Source organism: Pinus tabuliformis, chromosome 1_1, assembly GCF_031772625.1.
Source record: "Pinus tabuliformis cultivar Carrire ecotype Pingquan chromosome 1_1, CPIR1, whole genome shotgun sequence".
In the NCBI taxonomy this organism is placed as follows: Eukaryota; Viridiplantae; Streptophyta; class Pinopsida; order Pinales; family Pinaceae; genus Pinus; species Pinus tabuliformis.
In genome coordinates, this window is record NC_142297.1 from 784,646,394 (window position 1) to 784,670,066 (window position 23,673).

The 23,673-nt window shown below is 36.3% G+C and overlaps 1 protein-coding gene across 1 annotated transcript in view; it reads left to right on the forward strand.

Moving 5' to 3' along the window:
• Window positions 1–23,369, forward strand: part of LOC149216337 (uncharacterized) — a 25,040-nt gene extending 1,671 nt beyond the window's left edge. The window contains exons 3-6 of the mRNA XM_089389913.1: window positions 4,023–4,145; window positions 16,372–16,974; window positions 18,196–18,262; window positions 22,983–23,369. Coding sequence (XP_089246039.1) covers window positions 4,023–4,145; window positions 16,372–16,974; window positions 18,196–18,262; window positions 22,983–23,369 — 1,180 coding nt within the window. The remainder of the gene's footprint in view (window positions 1–4,022; window positions 4,146–16,371; window positions 16,975–18,195; window positions 18,263–22,982) is intronic.
• The last annotated feature ends 304 nt before the right edge of the window (window positions 23,370–23,673 follow it).

Genomic DNA, 23,673 nt, shown 5'->3' on the forward strand with positions numbered 1-23,673 from the left:
TTTACTAAATCCTTAATCAATCCTAGGAAAGGTACTGTTTTGGAATCAAAGGTGTACAAATCATGATAGGATCTAGTTATGCCAAGATTTAAATGATCCATGATGGTTTTTGGCATGATACTGTGTGATGCTCCAGAATCTAGCATACAGTGATATAACATGGAGTCATTTGTCTTTAGTGTCACATAGAAAGGAGATAATATTTCATTTCTCATATTTGAGCTAGGACTAAAGACAATTGGTGTTTTTTCATCTTGAAGGCTAATAACATCACTTTCAACATCAACAGAGGTGTTTTGCATCCATTTGGATACTTTATTTTGGGTTTTTGGAAAGTTTCGAAAGTGGTATAGGGATTTTAACTCTTTCTAACTCCTTTTCAACATTAAATGCAGTCAAGATAGTTTTTTCAATTTGAGCTGTATCAGTTGACCGATTTAATGGTCAAATAGTAGTTGTTTGAGTTTCAACATTTTTGGTATGAGGTTCAATTGTTGGAGGTTCCTTAGGAGGTCTTCCAGGGCCAGGTCTAGGTCTAAGATCATATCTTTTGTTCGTCTTTGCAATTAGGAATTCAGAGAAGGCATGGTATTTTGAAGCCTATGAGGAATCTTGGTCTTCTTGAACCTACTTTTGTTGAGAGGGAGGAATAATAGTGGTTTGACCAGAAGAGGTATCCATATTGTTAATGTATTCAGTGATAGTCATACTATTGTCATCAGGTTGTTGATAATCTCTTAGTAAAAGAGTTGGAACTTGCTGATCATTACTAGTTCTTTGAAGAATTTGTAATTGTGGATTTCTTTTGTATTGACCTTGATTTTGATTTTGAGGTCGAGTTACTGTTTGTTGAACTGTTCTAGGTTGAGTCTCAATCTTGGAAATTCTATTGGATAGATTTATAAGAAGTGAAGTGATCTCATCAATTTTAGAATCTTCAGTTTTAGTCTTTGAAGAAGTAGAGGCCTCTTGACTAGATTTAATCTTTCTTTGGGATTTTTCCTCTTTAGCTTTTAAAGTGGCTGAGGTAGCCCTATTTTCTTCTACCTCTATAGCATTAGTTTGCATGTCTTCAAGAGTCCTTGAAGTTCTTTCTCTTAACATTACAACAAAATCATCTTCAAAGGCTTTTGAAAACCTAGATTTGGCTACTGCTACAGGGGGTTTGCAATTAGGGGGCATCTTATGATAAAGTTTGTTGAACCTTTTGATAAAATCAGAGACAGGTTCACCAAAGTTTCTTTTAAGTTCTTCAAACTCAGTCAAAAAGTAAAGAGCATCTTTCTTCACACCCCATTGGTTTTTGAATATATTTGTTAACTCTTCCCAAGACCTAATGGAATTTGCAGGTAACTGCCTAAACCAGGTTCTTACATTTCCCTCAAGAGATTGAACAAACAACCTCATATAGACATTTTCTTGCTCAATGTTCATATTATCTGCAAAATCTAGAAATGCTTGAAGATGGTCCTCAGCTGAGGAACCAGTTTCTCCATTATACCTAGGAAGATGTTTTAAATATCCTGGAGGGAATGCATCAAGGTTTTGAGGTAAAACTAAAGCTGCATATCTAGCCTGTACAATAGGTTGGAATTCCATAGTTGAAGATGGTGTGTGAGATGTTTGTGTAGATGTTGAAGAAGAAAAAGAGGAAGATGGTGATAAAGAAGGTGTATACCTATGTGGAGGTGAGGAAGGAGGAGATCTCCTATATGACTTTAAGGGAGTCTTAATAACTAAATTTTGAACCTGTGACTGAATATCCTCTTTTGTTTCAAAGAGTGGATTTGAATATATAGAAAAGGTCCCTTCAGGTTGTTCAGAAGTGGAAGGGAATGAATAAGTAGTGGGGGATATGAAGTCTGTAGGTTTGTATTCAGGTAAATGAACACCCAAGTCAGACTCAGATTTAGGTGATCCTGGTGGAAGTAAGGGTTCTGGATGAGATTCAAGTGAATGAATAAGGAAATCTGATTTAAAATCAACTCCCCTGTCTAAAAGTTCAGCAACCCTAGGTGATAAATGAGTCCAATATGGATTGGATGGAATATTACTATAGGGATCAAATTGTAATATATCTTCAAACTGCAAGGCTGAAGTGGAAGAAGATGGTTGATGTCTCCTTCTAGAACTGGCCTTTCTCACAAGTATTTCTGGATCTGACAGAGGACTAACTGTGTCAGATTCAGAATGGGATCTAGTGTGCTTAAAAGGTGCCAGTTTGGCATAGTGGAGTCACCAGGTGAAGGATTTTGACCTATATAGACCTTTAGTCACCTTAAAGGAATAGGATTTATGTCGTTGTCCCAGGAAAACTAATCAAATTCGAATCCCCGACAATGGCGCCAGATTGATGTTGTTCCTCTGAGATGATAATGGTCAATTAATCATGCAAGAGCATCTAAGGTATTTGTTTTAGTGGTTTTGGTTTTGGATTTTATGGAGGACAAATACATAGAACAAACTATAAGAATGATGTATTAACTCTTTTAGATTGTACTAATAAATAATCAAAGGGATGCTATTTGACTTCACACAGTGATTTGAATTTATACGGTGTTTAGAAAGAATAGTAAGGAGGTATGAATAATTTAGATTTCAGACAGAAAGATAAATTATCATAAGCAGGAAAAACTTTGTCCAATGTTCAAAAGTTAAACAAACTATGCCTAAGATTACATAAGATGCTGACAATTTTATGATTTAGAGGGGGCTTTTTAGACGGACAGTCCAATATCTCAGTCTCTTTTTGATAATAACTTCAGAAAGGAATTTTAAGAATAACTATAACACATTTATTCTCATCTAATATCTCTATAAAACTTAAACATATGCAGAATAAACATAATGAATGAAACACATGAAAAACTTATAGAAGAAAACGAAACTGTATGAGACCAAATTCAGAGTCCTTTGCTTTATTATCAGTGATCTATAAATAGCTTGTACATCAATGCTTTTACAAAATTGCTTATGGAAAGGTACCACCTTTAATAATTCATAGAAGAGAGTTATTTATACCATCTTTAATAACTCATAGAAGAGAGTTATTTATACAAGTTCTAAACAAAATATCCTAATCTGATTACAAGATAGCTTGAAAGAATATAGGAAAAGAAAAATTGTTGCATGATGTATCCCTATTAGATAGGAAGTTGTTGATGACTGTTCCTTCAAAATCTGTTGCCGTTGTCTTCTTGTTGGAATGAAAAGTTAATAAATTGTTTCACACAATTGATCCAACTTTTCTCACTAGGTATCTTGAAATTTACCATCCTTGTAAGTATCTCATCAACTTCGGTATATCTCTCAAAATTGGGTTTGGTGAGATAAAGATGACCAATTTCATATTTAATGGAGAGGTCTAAGCTTAAAGCTTCCAAAACCTCCTTGCCAGTAATCTGTCTTTTTATCCCTGCAAATTGACTGTTGTCTGCTGCAATGGTATAAAGCCTTTCATATTATTCCTCCAATTTTACTAGCTGATCATTTGGTGATACTATCTCTGGTAAACCTTTCTTATGTAATATATTGAATTTAGAGTGAAACCTCTTGACTGTTGTGTTCAAAGCATCACTTCTGTTTTTAGTTGACTTAACAAATTATTCTTCACTAGGACTTTCTTAATTTCCAAAATAGTATCTGTCCTATTTGGAATGTTCATCTCTTGTAACTGCTGCCTAGTCTTAGAATTCAGTACCTTGATCATTCTTGATGCTTATTTGGGTTTTGTGCCCAATGCTGCCTTTTGGTTCTCTATCTCTGCCCCGCATTTAGCAATCAATTCTTGCTGCTCAAAAATGATTTGTATGGATGGTCGTACTTTTGTTAACTAACCAGATATCTTCTTTGGCTTGGGCCAAAGTGTCTGCCATTAGAGTCTTGCTCTCTAACTGTTTAACTTTGAGCTCTAACATATGTGACTTTTGCATTTCTTCTACATACAAGGTGAAACAACAAGGTGACTCTAGGGCTTGGAACTTTTGGAGTAACTTCTCATTCTGTTGTTTCTATGCTTGTAGCTCATGTGATAACCTTGTTGTTTCACTTGTTGCTGAAGACGAAGCAATGTCAGTAGGAGATGAGCTTAAATCTGCACCTGCCATTGGAATTGTTGTTACTGAGGTCACAACTGTTGAATTGGGGTAGCATCGGATGTGATCTAGCCACGAAATTTGGTGGAGAGGTTGCAGCACATGAGTTCTCCAATACCCAGAAAGGGTTTGGGAAAATTTTAAACAATTCAGGAGATATTAAAATAAGTAATATTTTTAATGGAGTCCGTAAGTCTAAACTTAGGGAAAATAAAATATTAATGTGTATTAATATGAAACTCTGTTAGAATGCTCCAAAAGACATGGATCAAGCCAGATCTAATCTTAGTCGTTGATTAGGGACTTAATCTGGCCGTTGATATGTCAACAAGAAAAGTATAAGAGGAGGCTTGAGGGTCACTTGGAGAATACACCAGAGTGATCAGTCATTCTATTCTTTAGAGCGAGGTTTGCTAAGAGAGATAGAATTAGTGATTGGGAGTTGCAGCTGAGGGAATTGAGTATAGAGAGAGAGGCAGATATAGTGTCAAGAGATCAACACAGTAGCCGGGGAGTGTGATGCAGATCCGGCCAGGGCTCACGCAGGGCCTGAGGGCTGATGCAGGGCCTCCTAAAGCTAACGCAGACCCATCTGGGGTGGGTGACGCAAGGCCAGCGCTGGGCAGAGAGGGGTTGACGCAGTCAAGAGAGAGGCTGCGCTGGGGTTTCTGAGGCAGATTGGTGCTGAGGAGCTGCCGGAAGGATTATCTGGGGTTTTAGCTAGGAGATTTGTTAGAAACTGAGAGGTATTACTGCCAAGGAAATTCTCTGTTGGGTAGGCCAGTTTCGGCACCCAGATTGTACTATGATATTTCTTAATAAGAAAACCCTCAGATAGCTGCACTGGTTTTCCCACATTGGGTTTTTCCGAGGGCATTGGTCCAAAAATAATGGTGTCATATGATGTGATTGTTTCTGTTTCCTTTAGTTGTTGATCTGTAATATGTTGAGCATGCACTAGTGTTTTTCAGGAAAAATTGATAAACATAAAGCTCGTCTTGTTGCTAAGGGTTTTTCACAAGTTGAAGGCATTGACTATGCTGACACCTTCTCCCTTGTTGCCAAAATGAACTCTATCCACCTTGTTCTTTCCCTTGCTACCTCTTTCAAATGGGAAGTCCATTAGAAGGATGTTAAATCTGCCTTCTTGCATGGGGACTTGCATGAAGAAATCTATATGGAACAACCTCCTAGCTTTATAAAAATAGACTCCAACCTTGTATGTCGGCTTAAGAAATCCCTTTATGGTCTCAAGCACGCCCCTCGGGCTTGGTATGACAAAATGGATAGCTTTCTTTTAGATACTGGCTTTTCTAGGTGTCATTCTGACAATACTGTCTACACCAAGAAAGTGGGTAACTACCTTATCATTCTTGTTCTATATGTTGATGATCTTATCCTTACTGGTAGTGATCGCAACCTTAAAAAGAATTTTGAAATGACAGACTTAGGACACTTGCATTATTTTCTTGGTCTTCAAGTCTTGCAAACCAAGGAAGGTATTTCCCTTTCCCAATCCAAGTATGCCTGTGATCTTCTACGCCACTTTCACATGGAATACTGTAAGCCAACCCCTTCTCCCTTTTAGTATGGAGCCAAACTTTCAGTCACTTGTACTTCCCCTGAAGTTGATGCTACCTTATACTGTCAGCTTGTAGGAAAACTTTTGTATCTGACCCATACTCGTCCTGACCTTTCCTTTGTTGTTGGCCTTATTGCTCGGTTTATGTAAAACCCACATGAAAGTCATTAGAAAGAAGCTAAAAGAATACTTTGTTATGTTCGAGGTACAATTTAGTTTGGGATTCATTACAGTGCAGAAGCATCTCCTCTATTGGTTGGTTTCACTGATTCCAATTGGGCTGGTGACCCTAATGATCGGAAGTCTACTGCAGGTTATGTGTTCACTCTTGGTTCTAGAACTATTACATGGGCTTGTAAGAAACAAAGTGCCATTTCTCTTTCTTCAGCAGAAGCAGAGTATCGTGGCGCTGTAGAAGCTAGTAAGGAAGCCCTATGGCTTTGTGAGATCATGTCAGAGTTTGGCTTTCAGCAGCAGCATCTAACTACACTTTGGTGTGATAATCAAAGTGCCATTCAACTATGCAAAGATCTAGTCCATCATCAGTGCAACAAACACATTGAACTACACATGCACTTCATAAGAAAGCTCATTCATGACCATGTTCTTGAAGTGCAATATTGTTCAACCGATGATCAAGTTGCAGACATCTTTACAAAGGCTCTCACAGAGGCGAAGTTTACTAAACTTCGATTTATGGTTGGAGTTGAGGAAGTTGTCACTAAGGGGGAATAGGCTCTAATGCCTCCTTCGTTCTCATATTGTGTCATATTTTTACATCCTTCAATCCTATCCCAAGTTGTTCTTAAGGGGGGATGTTAGGATATTCTCACACATAGGAAATAGTTAAGTATAACTTGGTCTAGTGTAGAGTTAGGTAAAGCGTGTTTGTTTACTATGTACATTTGTAACTTACAATCTAACGGTCATGATATGTTCTAGACATGAAGTGATCCAACAGTTCCTTCTCTCCTCGGTATTACCGACACTTTTTCCATGGCTTAACACCCGATTGGTCTGTGATCTCTATTTAAAGAGCATGGAGGGTCATTTGTAGGGTAACCGTTCATGAGAGAAACTTATGTAAATTTTATTTCTTTTATTAATAAATTTCCTGAAGTGGCCGTGTTGGCTTAGGTCGTGGATTGTTTCCCTCTTTGAGGGTTTTAACCATGTCAAGCATACTAGTGTATTGATCTGTGATCTATTTGTGAGTGGTGTCCCTTGGTGTTCTGTCTGAGGAACTTGCCCTGTAAATTCCTACATATTTTCAGTATTTACATTGTAAATAACTTTTTAAGTAAAATAACAAGTAGGTAGGAATAAATCAGATAATTTGCATGGAGGGTTTCTAACTAAGTAAACTTAGAAACTTCAACAACAACAAGTTGTGTTGTCTCTTTTTCCTTGAGTAATTGTTCCATATTCTCCTCCATTTTCTTGACCTGTATGTTTTGCTCAATAATGAGCTTTAACATCTCCTCCTTGTGCTGTTCATTTTCTTCCATTTCTTTGGTCTATGGATCCTCAGTTGAAAGCAGCTTCAATTGTTTCTTCAAGGCTGTAATCTCAACATTCTTCTTTTGCAGTATTTCTTCAATTGCTTTACAGTCCTAGGGATCATACCCAATCTTGATAATGATATCTTATAAGGATTTTAATTTGTTATCTTTAGACAAGGATGACAAATTTTGAATCTTAAGCTGTGACTATACATTGGACAAAGCAGTTTTGAGCTTGGAAAGAGACATGGCAGTTGTAGTCATTGTTGAAAATAACATCTCACCCGATTGCCTATGCAAATCCTTTTGATCAATGGGATGTATCTAGTTCACATCAAATGAGAAGATGGTCTTCTTGTAGTCTGTTGTGGATTTAGGAAATGGAATCTGAGCCTGCAGAAATTCCATTTACATCCTTCCTCTTTCATTGTCGAAGGCAGAGAGAAGTCTATGTTGAGAAGTGGATGTCTGTTTCCAAAATTGACTATAAACATGAGATTTAAGACTTTCATTCTTTTGCTTGATTTCCAAAAATGTTGAGAAGATATTAGAATCTCCTGCTGAGCAGGTCTCAATTGATTGGATAATCTCCATAGGTTTAGTTGAAGGAGTTGAAGAAGTAGAGGGAGGCTTGGGATCAGTTGTCCCTGCTAATGAAACATCTTCCAATTCTCCAAGATCAATTATCTTTGGTGGCTTGCTTCCTGATGACATTGACAGCCCAGTTTTCAACTTATTTTTTAAGATAGAGTACTCTTTACCTGGTTTTGTAGCTGACTGAGTTTCCTATCTGGCTCTTTTATGTTGAGTACTCTGTGTAGCTGGAGTCTTTGTCTGAGGAGTTTATATAACCTGTTCATCAACTTCTGTGAGAGTACCTTCAAACCATTTCTCCTGGTTCACGAACTTCTCCAATTCTGGCCTGGGAGTATGGTTGTAAAGTGTTGCCTTCAACTGCACTCTGAGAGCTGAAATAATCCCGAAAGGATCATAAGACCAAGTGAAGCTTGGCTGGAGGTTCATGTTCTTTAGCAATCTGTCTGCTTCTGTACCTGCAGATCTAGTGTTACAGATGAAACTCCCTACTTTAGCTTTGAGTTTAAACTGTGATTTCTTCTTACCTGAGACAAAATTGACTTCATCCATATTTGTCATTTTCCTGATTTATTACAGTGAGAATATTCTCATTGGCACATACTTAGGCAGTTTGTATGGAGCCAACTCACTGCCATAGACCCTAATCTCAGTGTAATTCTAGTATAGGTACCAATCACCGGTCTTGGTTTTCTCTGATAAGTGTAGTTTCTTTCTAATTTCTTCTCTAATGTTGGGCTCTGCCTGGCTGTTGAATAATTGGAGAACTGGATGTATGAACGAATCAATGAATTGGGAGGATGTAAAATTTAATGATCCTGCTCTCACTATCTCTATCCAGTGAATCACTGATTGATTCACTCCTTGCTCATCTTGTCTGTTCAGTTGAATAGGAAATAGATCTCCCTGTTGAGACAAAATTAGATGAATTATAAATGAACTGTACATGAATACTCCTTGTGTGGTCAAATTCATAAATTGTTCATGTATATTATCAACTAGAAAGTGGCTATAATTATACATGAAGGTAGGTTGATATTCTTTGCTAATCATTATACATGAAGGTAGGTTGATATTCTTTGCTAATTATACATGAAGGATGGATTCATCAACAGCTTGGTCATTTTCATAACCTAGGAGGTATGATAACAAAGTGATAATATGTCTAGTAGCCTCAGGGAACATGGAAGAAGAATATGGAGGATTTCTCTTAGGTAATTTGGCATCTTATGGTAGGAAAAGTTCAAAGATAAGAGCTCTCTGTGGGAAGGTGAGTTTATTGTAGAGGTACATGAGAGCTACAGGTGAGAAATGGCTAAGGGAATTAGATGGAGGTATCATTAGCATCTGGTTTATGTTATGAGTAGTGATGGTAATCATGATTTTTCCATCCTGATTCACTACTATTCTTTGCACAAGGTCATACCTGGCTTGACACCAAGAGATTAGATTAGAAAATTGATGGGTCTTAGGAAAAGAAAATAATGGAAGAAGAGTCTCCCATAAGTGAATGGAATCCTCCTTATCGGTATATTTCAGTTTTAACCATGAATTTAATTCACAGAAATCAAATTCACATTCACAGTCATTGATCTTGAAAAGGGAGTTTACAAGTGGCATATGATCCAGATCAAGGGAGACTATGGAGGGATTCCCTTCTTCGGCAGTATTTTGTATCTTTGCTTTAGGAGCCATCACTACTGCAAGGGAAATTCAGAAGTTGCTTTTAACCTAAACATGATGACAATGGCAAAAATACATAGAGTGACAAAAGGTGCTTTTGGTTTATGGATGGAAGCGAAAAGTGGCAAAGATTGGAGCCATGAAGGATTTATAGGTTCAATTGGGCTCGAGTGACTGGTTAGATCTAGGCGTAGGCATTCAATTTGCAGGGGAAATTGGAATTAATACTTGACAGACATTTAAACGGATAATCAGGCACAACAATGGCTTTGGATCGTATGGGCAATGCTATTATAACGTGGCGGGCGATGAATGGATAAATGAAAATGGATGGATGATGTGGAGGTTTGTTATTGGACGGAGGATAACGAATGCACAAGGTCGGGAGAAGTCAATGGTCAAATGGAAGAAAAATCGAAAGCAGATTTCGAGGGGGGGTCATAATGGTTTGTGGTTTCAGGCCTTGGGGGTCTGAAACATTATGGAGGTGCCACGTTGCAGAAAGTGGCAGCCATGAAAACTACTTTTTGGAACCCCCCCTCGCGTTAACGGGAAATGGCCAAGGTGGGGTCGAAATTCTTCCTCTGCTGTTGATCCAGGTGGAGTGAAGGATATTTGGTTAAAAGTACGCGTTGGTTATCTGTGTTCGATGTGTTGTTTTGTCATTTCTGCCAATATGACAAAAGTGTCATTTGTCATTTATTTTATCAGGTCATCAAGCTTTATTACAACAATTAAATCATAATTAAAAAACTTATGCATAATTAATCAACAGGACATTTTTCAAAGGTGCATTTGAGCTAGAAACCTTAATTTATTTTCTCAAGAAAATATTTTTATTTTGTTGCTTATGTATCATTTTCATTTTGCCTTCCTTTTTTAGAGCAACTACCCTCTCATTTTATTTGATATGGACCTGCAATAATAATTACTCCTAACATTTTTATTTTCCATATTTTTTTTTGGTGTATATCCTAACTTATCATTTTTTGTATGGCATTTTGATTTTTTATCTAATACCTAACTTATCAAAAACAAGAATGTTACAAAAAGTAGCGAACAAGTTGTGCAGTGATCAGTGGTTGGACAATGAGTGCAATGGTCAGATTGAGCAGGGTTGTGCAATGGTTAGATTGAGTAGGGTTGTGTAGTGTGATCAGTATTATGCATTAATCAACAATACAGTTACAGGACTTCACATGTTATTCATTGTGAGTAGAGCAACATTCTCTTACATTATATATTTTATATAACTATCTTATATTGATTTAGAGCATAGCGAGATCCAACTGAAAATTGTGAAACGTGGTCTGCCGACTCTTCAGGGTGATTGGAGATACCTTTAGGTAGTGGCCTGAGAACTCTTCAGGGTTGCAGGGTGGTGCTAGGGTAGGTCGCAGTTTGCGCAAGGCATTGTTGCGTCCTTTCAGTTGGGGCTGATAAGTTACAGGGTAAGTGTTGGTATCTAAATTTGACTGTCCATTCCACTCCAAATTCATCTTTTAACTACCATTCTTGGCCATTTAACCTTTATTATTCAACAATAATCCTTAGAAACTAAGTCATTTGTTTTCATTTTCGTTACTTTAAGCTTGGGATTAATATTTGAAATTTTTATATTTAAATGACACTTTTCAGAAAAATCATAGGAAGTTGTAACAACCTGTGATTGCTTCATTGTTTGACACATTGCAGCACAGGTGGGAAAATTCGAGGATTATGGGCATAAAGTACAATGTACAAGGATGGTGAAATAGCTATTCACTTTCAGTTTTGGAGAAAACAAGTGTCTAGTCAAAGCTGATCAAACCCAGCGACTTCATCACTTTTTCCTGATTTTTGTGCACAAGATATTTTCCAGTTTTAGAATTTTTGCATAAATAGAGAAACAAACCTAAATTCAACCTCCTTGGGATGTAATTAATAGAATATTGTTAGTATTAGATGGAGAAACAAGAGTTTCTTCTGTTATAGAATTCACGATAAATAATCCATATGGGAAAACTATGTTTTAGAATGGTTTTTATGAACATATGAGAAGACATATATCTTTGATTCTAGACTTAATACAAATTTCTTCAACAATTTTATGTCTCAATATTTAGTAGCTACACTCTTCTGAATCATTTCACAGTGTGCTTGTGAAGTGTTGAAGGGCCCTCACCACTTTGTTGGTACACTTTATCTTTACTCTGTTTTTCTTACTAGCTGCAAATTTGAATTTGGAAATTAGTCATTTCATGTTCAGAGTTAAAAGTTATGTTAGCAGAGTTATCAATTAAGAGAGCTTGAATTTGTTGTGAAGAGAGAGAGTCTTGTAAGAGGACTCAACTAATCTTGATCTTGAAATTGATATTTATATGTTGTTGTCATACAATTTCCAGATTTGTTTGCTAGCTTTAGTTTTGAAGGATAATTCTAGTTTTATTTCCAAAGTGATTTAAGATTGGAGTTTTAAAATTCAATTTTCAGTTTGGTAAATGATTCTTGTAAGAGATCTAATTGATATTGGTTTATAACACTACTCATCTTATTCACTGTGTGATTTAAATTGAAAATACTTTGGATTGTTGTGATTGTAAAAATTCTTTGAAGCAATATTCTTGTAAGGGAATGTAGGATTATAATCAATCATCAACACTGCTTTTGTTATTCTTGCAACTAGAATTTCATAGGATTTGTTTCATTTAGATTGATGTTTGAGTGATTAAAAAGGACAATTAAGGATCTTTTGTAGAAATCACTGTTAATTTAGTCTACTATGTAGCCATTAGAATCTTAGATCCTTCTAGATATATATATTTTAGGTAAGCACCTCTAAGTGTACTTTCCTGGGTTGATAAAAGAATTAAGAGCTTAACTTGCATTGGTAAGTTGGGACCAAACATTTTGGCACCGTTGTCGGGGAGGTGCAACTAGAAAGACTAAAAAAAAATAAAAAACAACAAAACAACAAAAACATAGAATTAAATTTAAATTTCAATCATGCTTATTTATGTCTAGGTTTAGGGACGAAAAAGGAAGATTTAAGAAAACCCCCCAACCAACAACTACTCCACCATTAGGAGCAGAGGCATTAGAAAAGATTGAATACATAACTCCAACAGGAAAGGTTACAGCAGCAAAACTTGAGGAAAAACTAAAATCAGGCCAAAGACTCACCCTCATTGAAAGACAAATTCTAATAGCCCACGAAGCAAAGAGAAGGAATCTACCTGAAACTTCTACAGTAGTGAAATTTGAAGGGAGTAGCACAAAAATCCAATAGTCGAGTTCTGAACAAATGTTTCTTCAAGAACTAAAACAAGAAGAAGAGGCAGAAACCTTAGATAAATCACAAATTACGATGGCTAAAGAGGGAGGAGGATCTAGAGGACCCACACCTGAACAACTAAGAGAGTATGAGAGACAAATGGAAGAATGGAGAAGAAGAAGGGAAAATGAAGAAAAACAAAACAATGATACTCTATTTGGAGGAAATCAAAATCCACCAGAAACAGAGGAATCCACATTTAAATTTCCAATTCAAGATAGAGGAGAGCAAATGGATGAGGAAATTAAAATGAAAAACATACCACCATCTGTATTGCCAAACTTCTATGGGATGGCATCTGAAGATCCAGACTCATTTTTATTCGAATTTGACATAGTATGCCGAACCTATGGATATACCGATGATGCTCATAGACTTCACCTTTTTCCTGCTACCTTAAAAGCAACAGCACTTAGGTGGTTTATGGGATTAGGTGAACATTCAGTCACTAATTGGGATGATATGAGAAAATTCTTTTTGAAAAAATATCAACCTTATTGTCGATCAAAAGATTCCAAAGATGACATCTTTGCAATGAATCAACAAGAAGACGAGACCTTAGAGGAATACTTAGAAAGATTCTCATATAATCTACAAAAATCAAAACATAGGACTATGTCAATTGAGCTTATTCGAACAATCTTTCTTAAAGGCATCCAGGATGAGTATTTAGATGATCTTAATCTCATGGGTAAAGGGGACGTTTCCAACTTACCTTTTGAGGAGATTGCCGAATTATGCCAAAAGTACTCTAGGAGTAGGACAAGAAGTGGGAAAAGAGCAATGACATCAAAGATCACAAAATCTGCTACAGGAAATATAACTAGAGCTGAACTAGGCAACTTATTTGAGGATTTCAAAACAGACCTTATGAGTACTTTGGGAAACCAAATAGATACCTTGAAAACAAAGAAAAGACAAGATGAACAAGAGTTAGAATTATCTATATACTGTCCCAAATGCAGGAAGAAACATGCTTTGAAAGAATGTCCCTTAGATAACGTGCAAATTTGTGGGTTTTGTACAAATAACCATGACACTAAATATTGTACAAAGATGAAAATTTTGCAGAATTACAATTTGGAAGCTAGTGCAGAAATGGAAAACATGTATTTCATGGGAGCTAGAAGACCATGGCAACCAAGACCTCTAGGTATGTATCAAAATCCAAATTCAACAAATTATAACATGCCTGTTCAAAATTCTTGGAATGTTCCCATGCCATGGCAAAACTGGTCTAACCAACAGCAACAAACATACCCACAACAAGGATGGAGAGGATATTCTTTTCCTCAACAATTTGCTCAACAACAACCCTAGCAATATCAACAACCATTTGCTCAACCATATTCCCAACATTATCAGTCACAATATTCTCAGCCATACCCACAACAATACCCTCCGCAACCAGTACCTTATCAACAAAAAAATACTCAACAAGCATTACCTGCTCCCCCACAAATAAATCCACCTCAGCTACAAATAACATCCAACCTTGACCCACACAATTATCAGCTCAACCCATAGCTATCCCAAACAACCGAATAGACAGACCAACTTATAGCGTAGATGAGGGAACTTCATACCCAACTCTACCACTGCAAAACATTGAACTAAGGTCAGGTCGGACATTGCATAAAGAACCTTCCCCTGTTCAAACGCAGTTGCAACAAGAAAAACAAAATGATGAAGAAGAAAATAAATAACGTAGCAAACAAAGTGAACCAATACAAAACAATTTGGAACAGAATCAACAAATCAAAACACTCCAACCACCTCCATTTCCAGAACAATTACTTCAACCAAGATCACCCACACCATTGCCACAATTTGATGTTCTTGATGAATTGAGGAATGTATATGTCAAAATGCCATTACTCCAGGAAATCAAGGATATTCCGATTTATACCAAAGCCATTAAAGAGTTGTGTCTCAAGAAGCCTGCAAAGAAAATATTTGACCCAAAAACAATACATGTCATAGGTAATTTAGCAGGCTTGATGTCAAATGTTATTTCAATGGAGAAATATGTCGACCCAGGCATACCTAGAGTCACAACCATAATCAACAAAATTTCAATTCCAAACACTTTGATAGATTTAGGAGCTGCAATAAACGTCATGACATTAGACACAATGAAAACTTTGCAGCTAAAAAAATTACAAACAACCCCAATTGTTTTGGAATTAGTTGATCGTTCTAAAGTCATTCCTGAGGGGGTGCTAGAGGATACAATTGTCTGACTAGATTCTTGGGAGTATCCAATCGGTTTCTTGGTACTCCAACCAAAATCAAACTTAGGAGGACATCCGATTATACTTGGTAGACCCTGGTTGGCAACTACTGATGCATTTATTGGATGTAGATCAGGTAATATGATCATTTCTAGAGGGACAAAAAGAAAACAACTTACCTTGTACCCATCAGCACAAGCCCCAGTAGTAACACGAAACTTATGGCTTGATGACAAGTACAATGATTAGGAAGAAATATACTTTGTGCTAAGCATAAACCAAATATATGATATTGAGGAAAACAACAATGCAGATTTAGTGGAAATGTTTATTTCCCAGCCCGAGGTCTCAAAAGAGTTGAGAAATGAACAATACATTACTGCAAATTACATGTTGGCACAAAGTTTTCAAGAAACATGTACGATGTACTCAGTGAAAGCAATATTTGATGAAATTTTTCCAATCAATTCCATTACAAATACGCAAAGCAAGACTATAGAAATCAGTCCCTGAAAAAAACATTGAACAATGGGGCATTTCTAGAGACATCTTAGGAACAAAAACTGATTCATTTGTTGAACAAATACCAAAAAGCATTCGCTTGGGACTACATGGATATGCAAGGAATTCACCCAGAAACCTGCACTCACCACATCTATACAGACACTAATATTCAGCTAGTGAGGTAGCCATAGAGAAGAATGAACCCTATGCTTAAAGAAATTGTCAGAGACCCCATTTCTGACAGCCAATGGGTATCACCACTAGTAATAGTACCCAAGAAAAATGGTAAATGGTGAGTTTGTGTTGACTATAGAGAGCTAAATAAAGCCACCCTTAAAGACTATTTTCCATTGCCATTTATTGACCAAGTTTGAGATACTTTGGCAGGGAAAAAGTCATTTTCCTTCTTAGATGGCTTTAGCGGTTACAACCAGATCAACATAGCCTCAGAAGACCAAGATAAAACAACATTTACCTGTCCTTGGGGAACATATGCTTACAATGTGTTACCATTTGGCTTGTGTAATGCTCCAGCAACATTTTAGAGAGCAGTATTAGCTATTTTTGCAGATCTAGTCCATGAATGTGTTGAGGTATATATGGACGATTTTTCAGTATATGGTGACTCCTTTGACCACTCTTTGCAAAATCTTGAAAAAAATTTACAACGATGTATAGAAACAAACTTATCCTTAAGCAACGAAAAATGTTATATGATGATGAATGAAGGAATAGTCTTAGGGCATCATATCTCGTCCAAAGGAATTGAAGTAGATCAAACCAAAATACAAATCATTGTTGAATTACCAATTCCAACAAATCAAAAAGATGTAAGAAGTTTTCTTGGTTATGCAAGTTATTGCAGGCGATTTATTGCAAACTTAAGTAAGATAGCTTTGCCTTTGTTTAAACTTCTTGCAAAGGATGTAACTTTTGATTGGAATGGTAATTGTCAAATTGCTTTTGAGAAGCTCAAAGAAAAATTATCCACTGCTCCAGTTTTGAGAGGACCTAATTGGACACTACCTTTTCATATCTCAACTAATGCATCTGACGCTGTAGTAGGGGCTTCAGTAGGCCAAAAAGAAGATGGTTCAAAATATGCCATCTATTTCATTAGCAAGAATTTGACCCCTGCAGAATTTAATAACACAGTTACAGAAAAGGAAATGCTTGTAATAATACATGCAGTGAACAAATTTCGCCACTACATAACTGGATATGAAGTCCTAGTTCACACTGATCACTCCGCCATTCGATATTTAATGAACAAACCTATTACTAATGGCAGGATCACCAGGTGGTTACTCTTATTGCAGGAATTCAATATCACCATACTGGATAGACCTGGGAAAGAAAACCAGGTAGCAGACTACTTTTCTAGACTTCAAAATCCAGGTGAAGCTGTCCAAGTTGAAGATTCATTTCCTGATGAACACTTGTTTGCAATTTCAGTTTCAACACCATGGTATGCTGATTTAACTAACTACTTGTCCACAGGAAAAGTGCCACCATCATTCAGCTCAAAGGAAAAGAAAAGGATAATAAAAAAAAGCACAAGATACTCATGGATTAATGGCGATTTATTTTACATTGGTTATGACATGATTAGTAGAATATGCATTAGAGAGAATGAAATAATTGATGTACTAGCCTCTTGCCATGATCAACCTTGTGGTGGCCATTTTGCAGCAAAGAGGACATCGCACAAAATTCTTAGCCTTGGCTATTATTGGCCATTGATTTTTAAAGATACAAAGAAGTATGTAAGAAGTAGTGATAGCTGCCAACGCATGGGATGATCAACTACCTCTGATGAAATGCCACTCCAGCCGAAAGTGCATCTAGAGCCATTTAAAAAATGGGCTCTCGATTTTATCGGACCCATCAATCCACCATCCAAAGGTAAGAAGTACATACTTGTATGTGCCGATTATGTCACTAAATGGGCTGAAGCAAAGGCACTTGTAAGGGCAAATGAACAAACAGTAGTCAATTTCCTATTTGAATAAATTTTTGTTAGATATGGAGTGCCTAGACAGATAGTCACAGACCAAGGGACTCAATTCACATCAAGACTATTTCAAGAAATAACAGAGAAGTATCAAATCAAGCATAGAAGAATCACACCCTATCATCCACAGGTCAACGACCAAGTAGAGTCTACAAACAAAACATTAGAAGGCATCATGACAAAAACAATGGCCACAAATACGAAGAATTGGGCAGACAAGCTCAATGAAGCACTTTGGGCATATAGAATTACTTGGAAAAATACAACAGGGTTCTCACCCTACCAGCTTGTGTATGGGAAAGAGGTCATGCTGCCAATAGAATTCCAAATGCATACATATAAATTGGCAGCAGATCTAGGGATGGACCTCTCAGAAGCTCAGTAAGAAAGGATCATGCAATTAAACCAGCTTGATGAAATGAGACAAGAGGCTGTGCAAAGGACAACAATGATTCAACAGCAAAGAAGACAATGGCATGACAAGATGATTAAGAAGAAGGAATTTCAAATTGGCGACTGGGCATTGCTCTTCGACTCCAAATTCAAGGATCATAAAGCTAAATTCACTACTCACTGGATGGGGCCTTATGAAATCCTTGAAATCTTCGAGAATGGATCAGTCAAAGTAACTTCAATAGACCAAGAAGGACAGACATATCTTGTCAATGGACACAGGCTACGAATCTACCATAAGCCTGTTAACAGAGAAGATTTTATGAGAATTGTTTCACAGGAAAATGAGGTACAGATACTACAACAGTCACCTGTAATATCCAAACCTTAATTTGTTTTGATTTCAAAAAATAAAAAATAAAAAATAAATAAAAATAAATAAAAATAAAAAATAAAAAATAAAAAATAAAAAATAAAAAATAAAAAATAAAAAATAAAAAATAAAAAATAAATATAAACAATAATAATAATAATAATAATAATAATAATAATAATAATAAAAAGATAATAATGTTTAGCTATGAAAACCAGACATGGCATAGTCTAAACACGAATTCTTGTGAGAAAACCAAGAAATTGGCTTGCAAGAATTCTTAGTTTTTAAAATTTTGAGTACAAAAATCAGAAAAGAAAAAGTCATTTCAGATTGAATCTTAGGAGAAACACATCATGACTTGAGGACAAATCAAACCATCAGTTGGAGAGAAGGAAGCCTGAACTTGTTCATGCTTTCCTATTTTCCTACAAATTTTATTTATCTCCAACAGAGAAAAAGGTTTGTCTTCATTTTTAGCAAGTCTTAAGAAAAAGCTTATGAGAACATATCTCAGAAGGGACCTGTATCATTCATTTCTTAGAAGGGACCTGTTATCATTCATTTTTCTGAAGGAACCTGTATCATTCATTTCTCAGAAGGGACCTGTATCATTCATTTCTTAGAAGGGACCTGTATCATTCATTTTTCAGAAGGGACCTGTTATCATTCATTTTTCAGAAGGGACCTATTATGATTCATTTCTAAGCAAGGGACCTGTAATCATAACTTCTCAAAAAGGACCTGTTTAGAAGGAACTTGTTATCATTTTAAGGTAAAGGATCTATTTTGAGTAAATTTTTACAATGGGATCTATTCAAAGGAAAATTACATTAGAAAAACGAAAGATTACATTCAAGATGAAGAAGATCGCAAAGAAGAAGACAACAACAAGAAAGCTTACATTCAAGATGAAGAATTCGGCAAAGAAAAGATTGGAATTTAAGCAGACAGACATTTTATGGACACCATCACATTCTACCTAACCTTATCAAACAACAACAACCAACTTCAACACAGAGATATTGAAGGGCTATAAGAATTGTCATTTTAAGTATTTTAATTTCTTTTATTAGTTTCGACTTTTAGATGATGAATTATGATAATAATTGACTTTAGTTTCTAAATACCAAGCCTATCTTATAACATCCATATCCTATCCTTCTACCTATATCCTGTAATCATAACCATTTTCTACTTCTGAACATACAATTCTGTTGGAAATAATACTGAGAGGGGGGGGTGGGTGAATCAGTATTATCAAATCAATATAACTTTTTAATTTCAATATTAAGATTCATATACGCTACTTCAGTTAAGGAAAACCGCGTGTATACGCAACTGTGTGTAGTGCAACAAGCATATATCTAGTAAACTTATGATTCAGTTAGTTGATCCTTAATTAGTGCATCAGAACATTATTATCCATATGAACAGTAAACATGAGCAATAAAACAGAACAGATCATCACACACAAGAAGCACACATGAACACCATGATATAAGGTGGAAACCCAATGTGGGTGAAAACCACCTACTGCAATTCGTCTCTATCTTCTTTTAATTAGAAACTTCTTTTTACAATGGTTATGTATTGGTGCAGTCTTATACTAGTACACAGGCTTCTACTTGCAGAAGGCTACAACCTTCTCTCATTCTCCAGACTCTCCTGGAAGTGAGCTACAACCCCCTTAGCTCTTGTACTAGTTGATGTACTAGTATGTAGGTGTTGGCCTACAGAAGGCTACAACCTTCTCTTTTCTTCCAGGGACCACGTTTCATAAATTTTCAGACTGGATCCATAAATACAAAATAATCACCACTGCAATACAATCATCAACTATACTTGCATCATCAATCTCTGAATCACTGAAACCCTGTCATCAAAACATAGTTACCAGAACACATACCAGAGCCCAGAACTCTGCAACAACCACTAGAACCAACAACAACCTGAAACATCAAATCTCATAATGTATACGCTACTTGACTGTGTCAAACCGGCGTGTATACACTCTTTCACTAGAGAGAACCCGCGTACAGATCTAAAGATAATTACTTATACCTTCGCTACAATTTCAACTTCAGATATACCCAGACAATAAGATATAAAGGATAAAACATGCGTCAGTACTCAGATCTACTCATGATCATACCATATAATGATAATACATTTTAGTCTTCAAGATCCCGGACCATCAACCTTTATCAACCGCATAGGAGCCTCCTTGATTCAGATCGAGCCAAGCATTTCAAACCCATAACCAGTATACTAGATCTCACTCTTCATCAGATAGTCACACACACACTTACCCCCTTGGCCTAATGATCTTCTCCTTATATAGGTTTAGGCTTCTCTCAATACCATGGTCCAAAACCATGTAGAACCAATACCTTGGACCCAATACCTGGGGTCAACATTTCGGACCAAATACCACAGACCAATACCAAAATACCATGGACCAAATACCACGGACCAAAACTTAGTTTTCCAACATGTACGTGCCTTTCCTTCTGTGAACCTGCGTGTGTATGTATACGCGCCTTTTGTTCTTCTCACCTGCGTGTATACGCACTTTCATCAAGGTTAACATGCGTATATCTCTCTCTTGACCTGTTGTACTAAGATCTGTCCTCTGATTGAGTTGCCACCAAACCTATATCATACCTTTGAGCGAGTTGCCATCAAGGACAACACCTGTATCATAATGCCAACAAATTCTATCTTGTATATAATTCCTATTTTTACCTTGTATATATTTTCTTAATCCTGTATATACAATTTTAATCCAACTGACTCATGGATACCAACAGACCTATCCAACCTACGACTGACTTGCATATTCAAAGATTTTTAAGAGATTGAGTTATGAAGACAGAGGACTTTTGAAGGTAGTAATTGGGCCATAAAACAGAGGAATTATAAGCCTCAGAACAGGTCATGAAAGTGGGAATTTTATACAAAATTTGTATGGTTTTCAACCTACAAATTTTGTTCCAAATCGAGAAACAACATATAGTAATAATCAAGGGCAATATGATCATATGCAAAAAGGTAAAATGGTTCAATTGGTAAGTCATCATAACCAATACGTTTACAACCTGGAAACTATATAATGGGTTGTAAAACAGGACACCAAAGGTTATCATTGATATTTGAAGTATGTGCCATCATAGTTGTTCACGCTACCATGACTCCACAACTATCATAACCATTTACGCTGCTAAGACTCCATAGCCATCATAGCCCGTACCAATGCCAGAACTTTGGAAACATTTTAAAAATTGATGTATAAGTCATTTCAACACTGCCAGGAGTCTGAAAACATCATTAGAAACGCTGAGAAGGATGCGTGAAGAAATTGAGGGTTTTAGTGCATGAATAGGTCGTGAATGAAGAGAGGAAACACATTCCCTGTAGAAATCGCTGGACTGAGGAAAAATTATTTTGCAAGCAGATAGCGTCTGTACGAAGTATGTTGACAATAACACTGTCAACATACGAGTAAAAGGACACGACACCCACCAGGATCAGAATTACAGGGAATTTCGAGTTTATTGGCAGCATCCTCCAAGAATTCCGCATAAGACTCAGGCCTAGGTAGTTGATTTACACTCTGGTAATTTTTTTTTCTTACAGCATGAAGGACTGTAGTAATTTTTTTTTACTATAGAAGAATCCATTACAAATTGTCAATTCCTCTCAAATACAGGGTAACATGACATAGTCTTTCCTTTCCTCTCATGGCAAATCGGGCAGAACCATTACAGTTTGACCCTTCCAGATATCATAAAGACTGTGTAGATATACTTAGGGCAAAACATTGGCTGTCATTTTTAGAAAAACACAGTGGGCATAACAAGCAAACAACAAAAGAATTTGCTTCTTCATTTAATGGGGAGAGGGCAGCTGTAGGCAACTTGTCATTTAGGGTCTTGGAGGACACAATTGCTCAAGCAATTGGTATAAGCCCAGAAGGAGAAAAATACTTTAAAACCAAAAAATTTAAAGAGACAACATGGGCAACTTTTATGTCCAGGTCAAGATTATCAACAATTGATTGGAAATCAGGGATTCCTAGAAGCTGGTTAATCCATCCATGGGATGAGATGGTTTATATAATTCAAAAATATATAACTTGTGAAGGTAGATTCTGTGTTGTATTCCTCTATCATTTTAAGTTGTTGATGCATCTGAGAGGGGATTATACTATAAGTCTGCCCTATTTTCTTTTACAAAGCCTGACAAAAATGTCTAAGACTATGCAAAAGCAACAGAAGAATAAGGATACAAGTTTACACCATTTTGGCTTGATAAAAATTCTGATTGAAGTCGAATTACAAAAGATAGGTATAACATGGGAAATATTCTTGATAACTAATGAATTTGTCACTGATGAGGAATAGAAATAGCCACAAGAGGAACAACAGAATTTACAGGAGCAGCAACATGAAAAACTAGTGATTGATGTAGATCCATAGAGGAAAAATTTTCAGAATTTAGACAAAGTAATTCTATTCCATCCACCAACAGTGTCAGGACAAGAAGGATGGTGAGGGAAGATGCTGAAAGAGCCAACCAAGACAAAAATTTTACTGCCTATATAAGAAAATCCACGAAAATGAAGTTTGGCCAGCAAAGGAAAGTTTTGGAGGAAGATGATGTCCTACAACAAGCACAATATGACTATGTATAGGGACTGGAAGATAAAGACAAGGAAAAAGAGCAACATGAACAACAGGTTTCAGGTAAAAAGAGAAGAAGATTGGAGAAAAAGGTTGAGAAGTTACAACAAGAGCTTAAGGAATCAGAAGTGTTAGAAAGAGTAATAAAAGCAGAAAATGAGACACTTAAAATACAAAGCAAAAAGCTTCAAGCAGAGAATGAAAAACTGAAGAAGAAAGTTAAGAAACTCTCAACCTATAAAATACAAATTTGTAGGAAGGCCTACAAACTTTACAAACAGAAGAAAGAAATTAAGACCAAGTATCAAATCTTGAAAACAGAATATGAAGCACAAATGAAGATAAATGCTCTACTTGAAGTAGCAGAGGCAGAGGCAGCAACAGAAGACAACACTTGACAGGTTAGGACTTGGTTGCATGAGGACATGCAAATTCTTAGGTTCGGGAGGATGTTGGTATCTAAATTTGACTGTCCATTCCACTCCAAATTCATCTTTTAACTATCATTCTTGGCCATTTAACCTTTATTATTCAACAATAATCCTTAGAAACTAAGTCATATGTTGTCATTTTCGTTATTTTAAGCTTGGGATTAATATTTGAAATTTTTATATTTAAATGACACTTTTCAGAAAAATCACAGAAGTTGTAACAACCTGTGATTGCTTCATTGTTTGACACATTGCAGCATAGGTGGGAAAA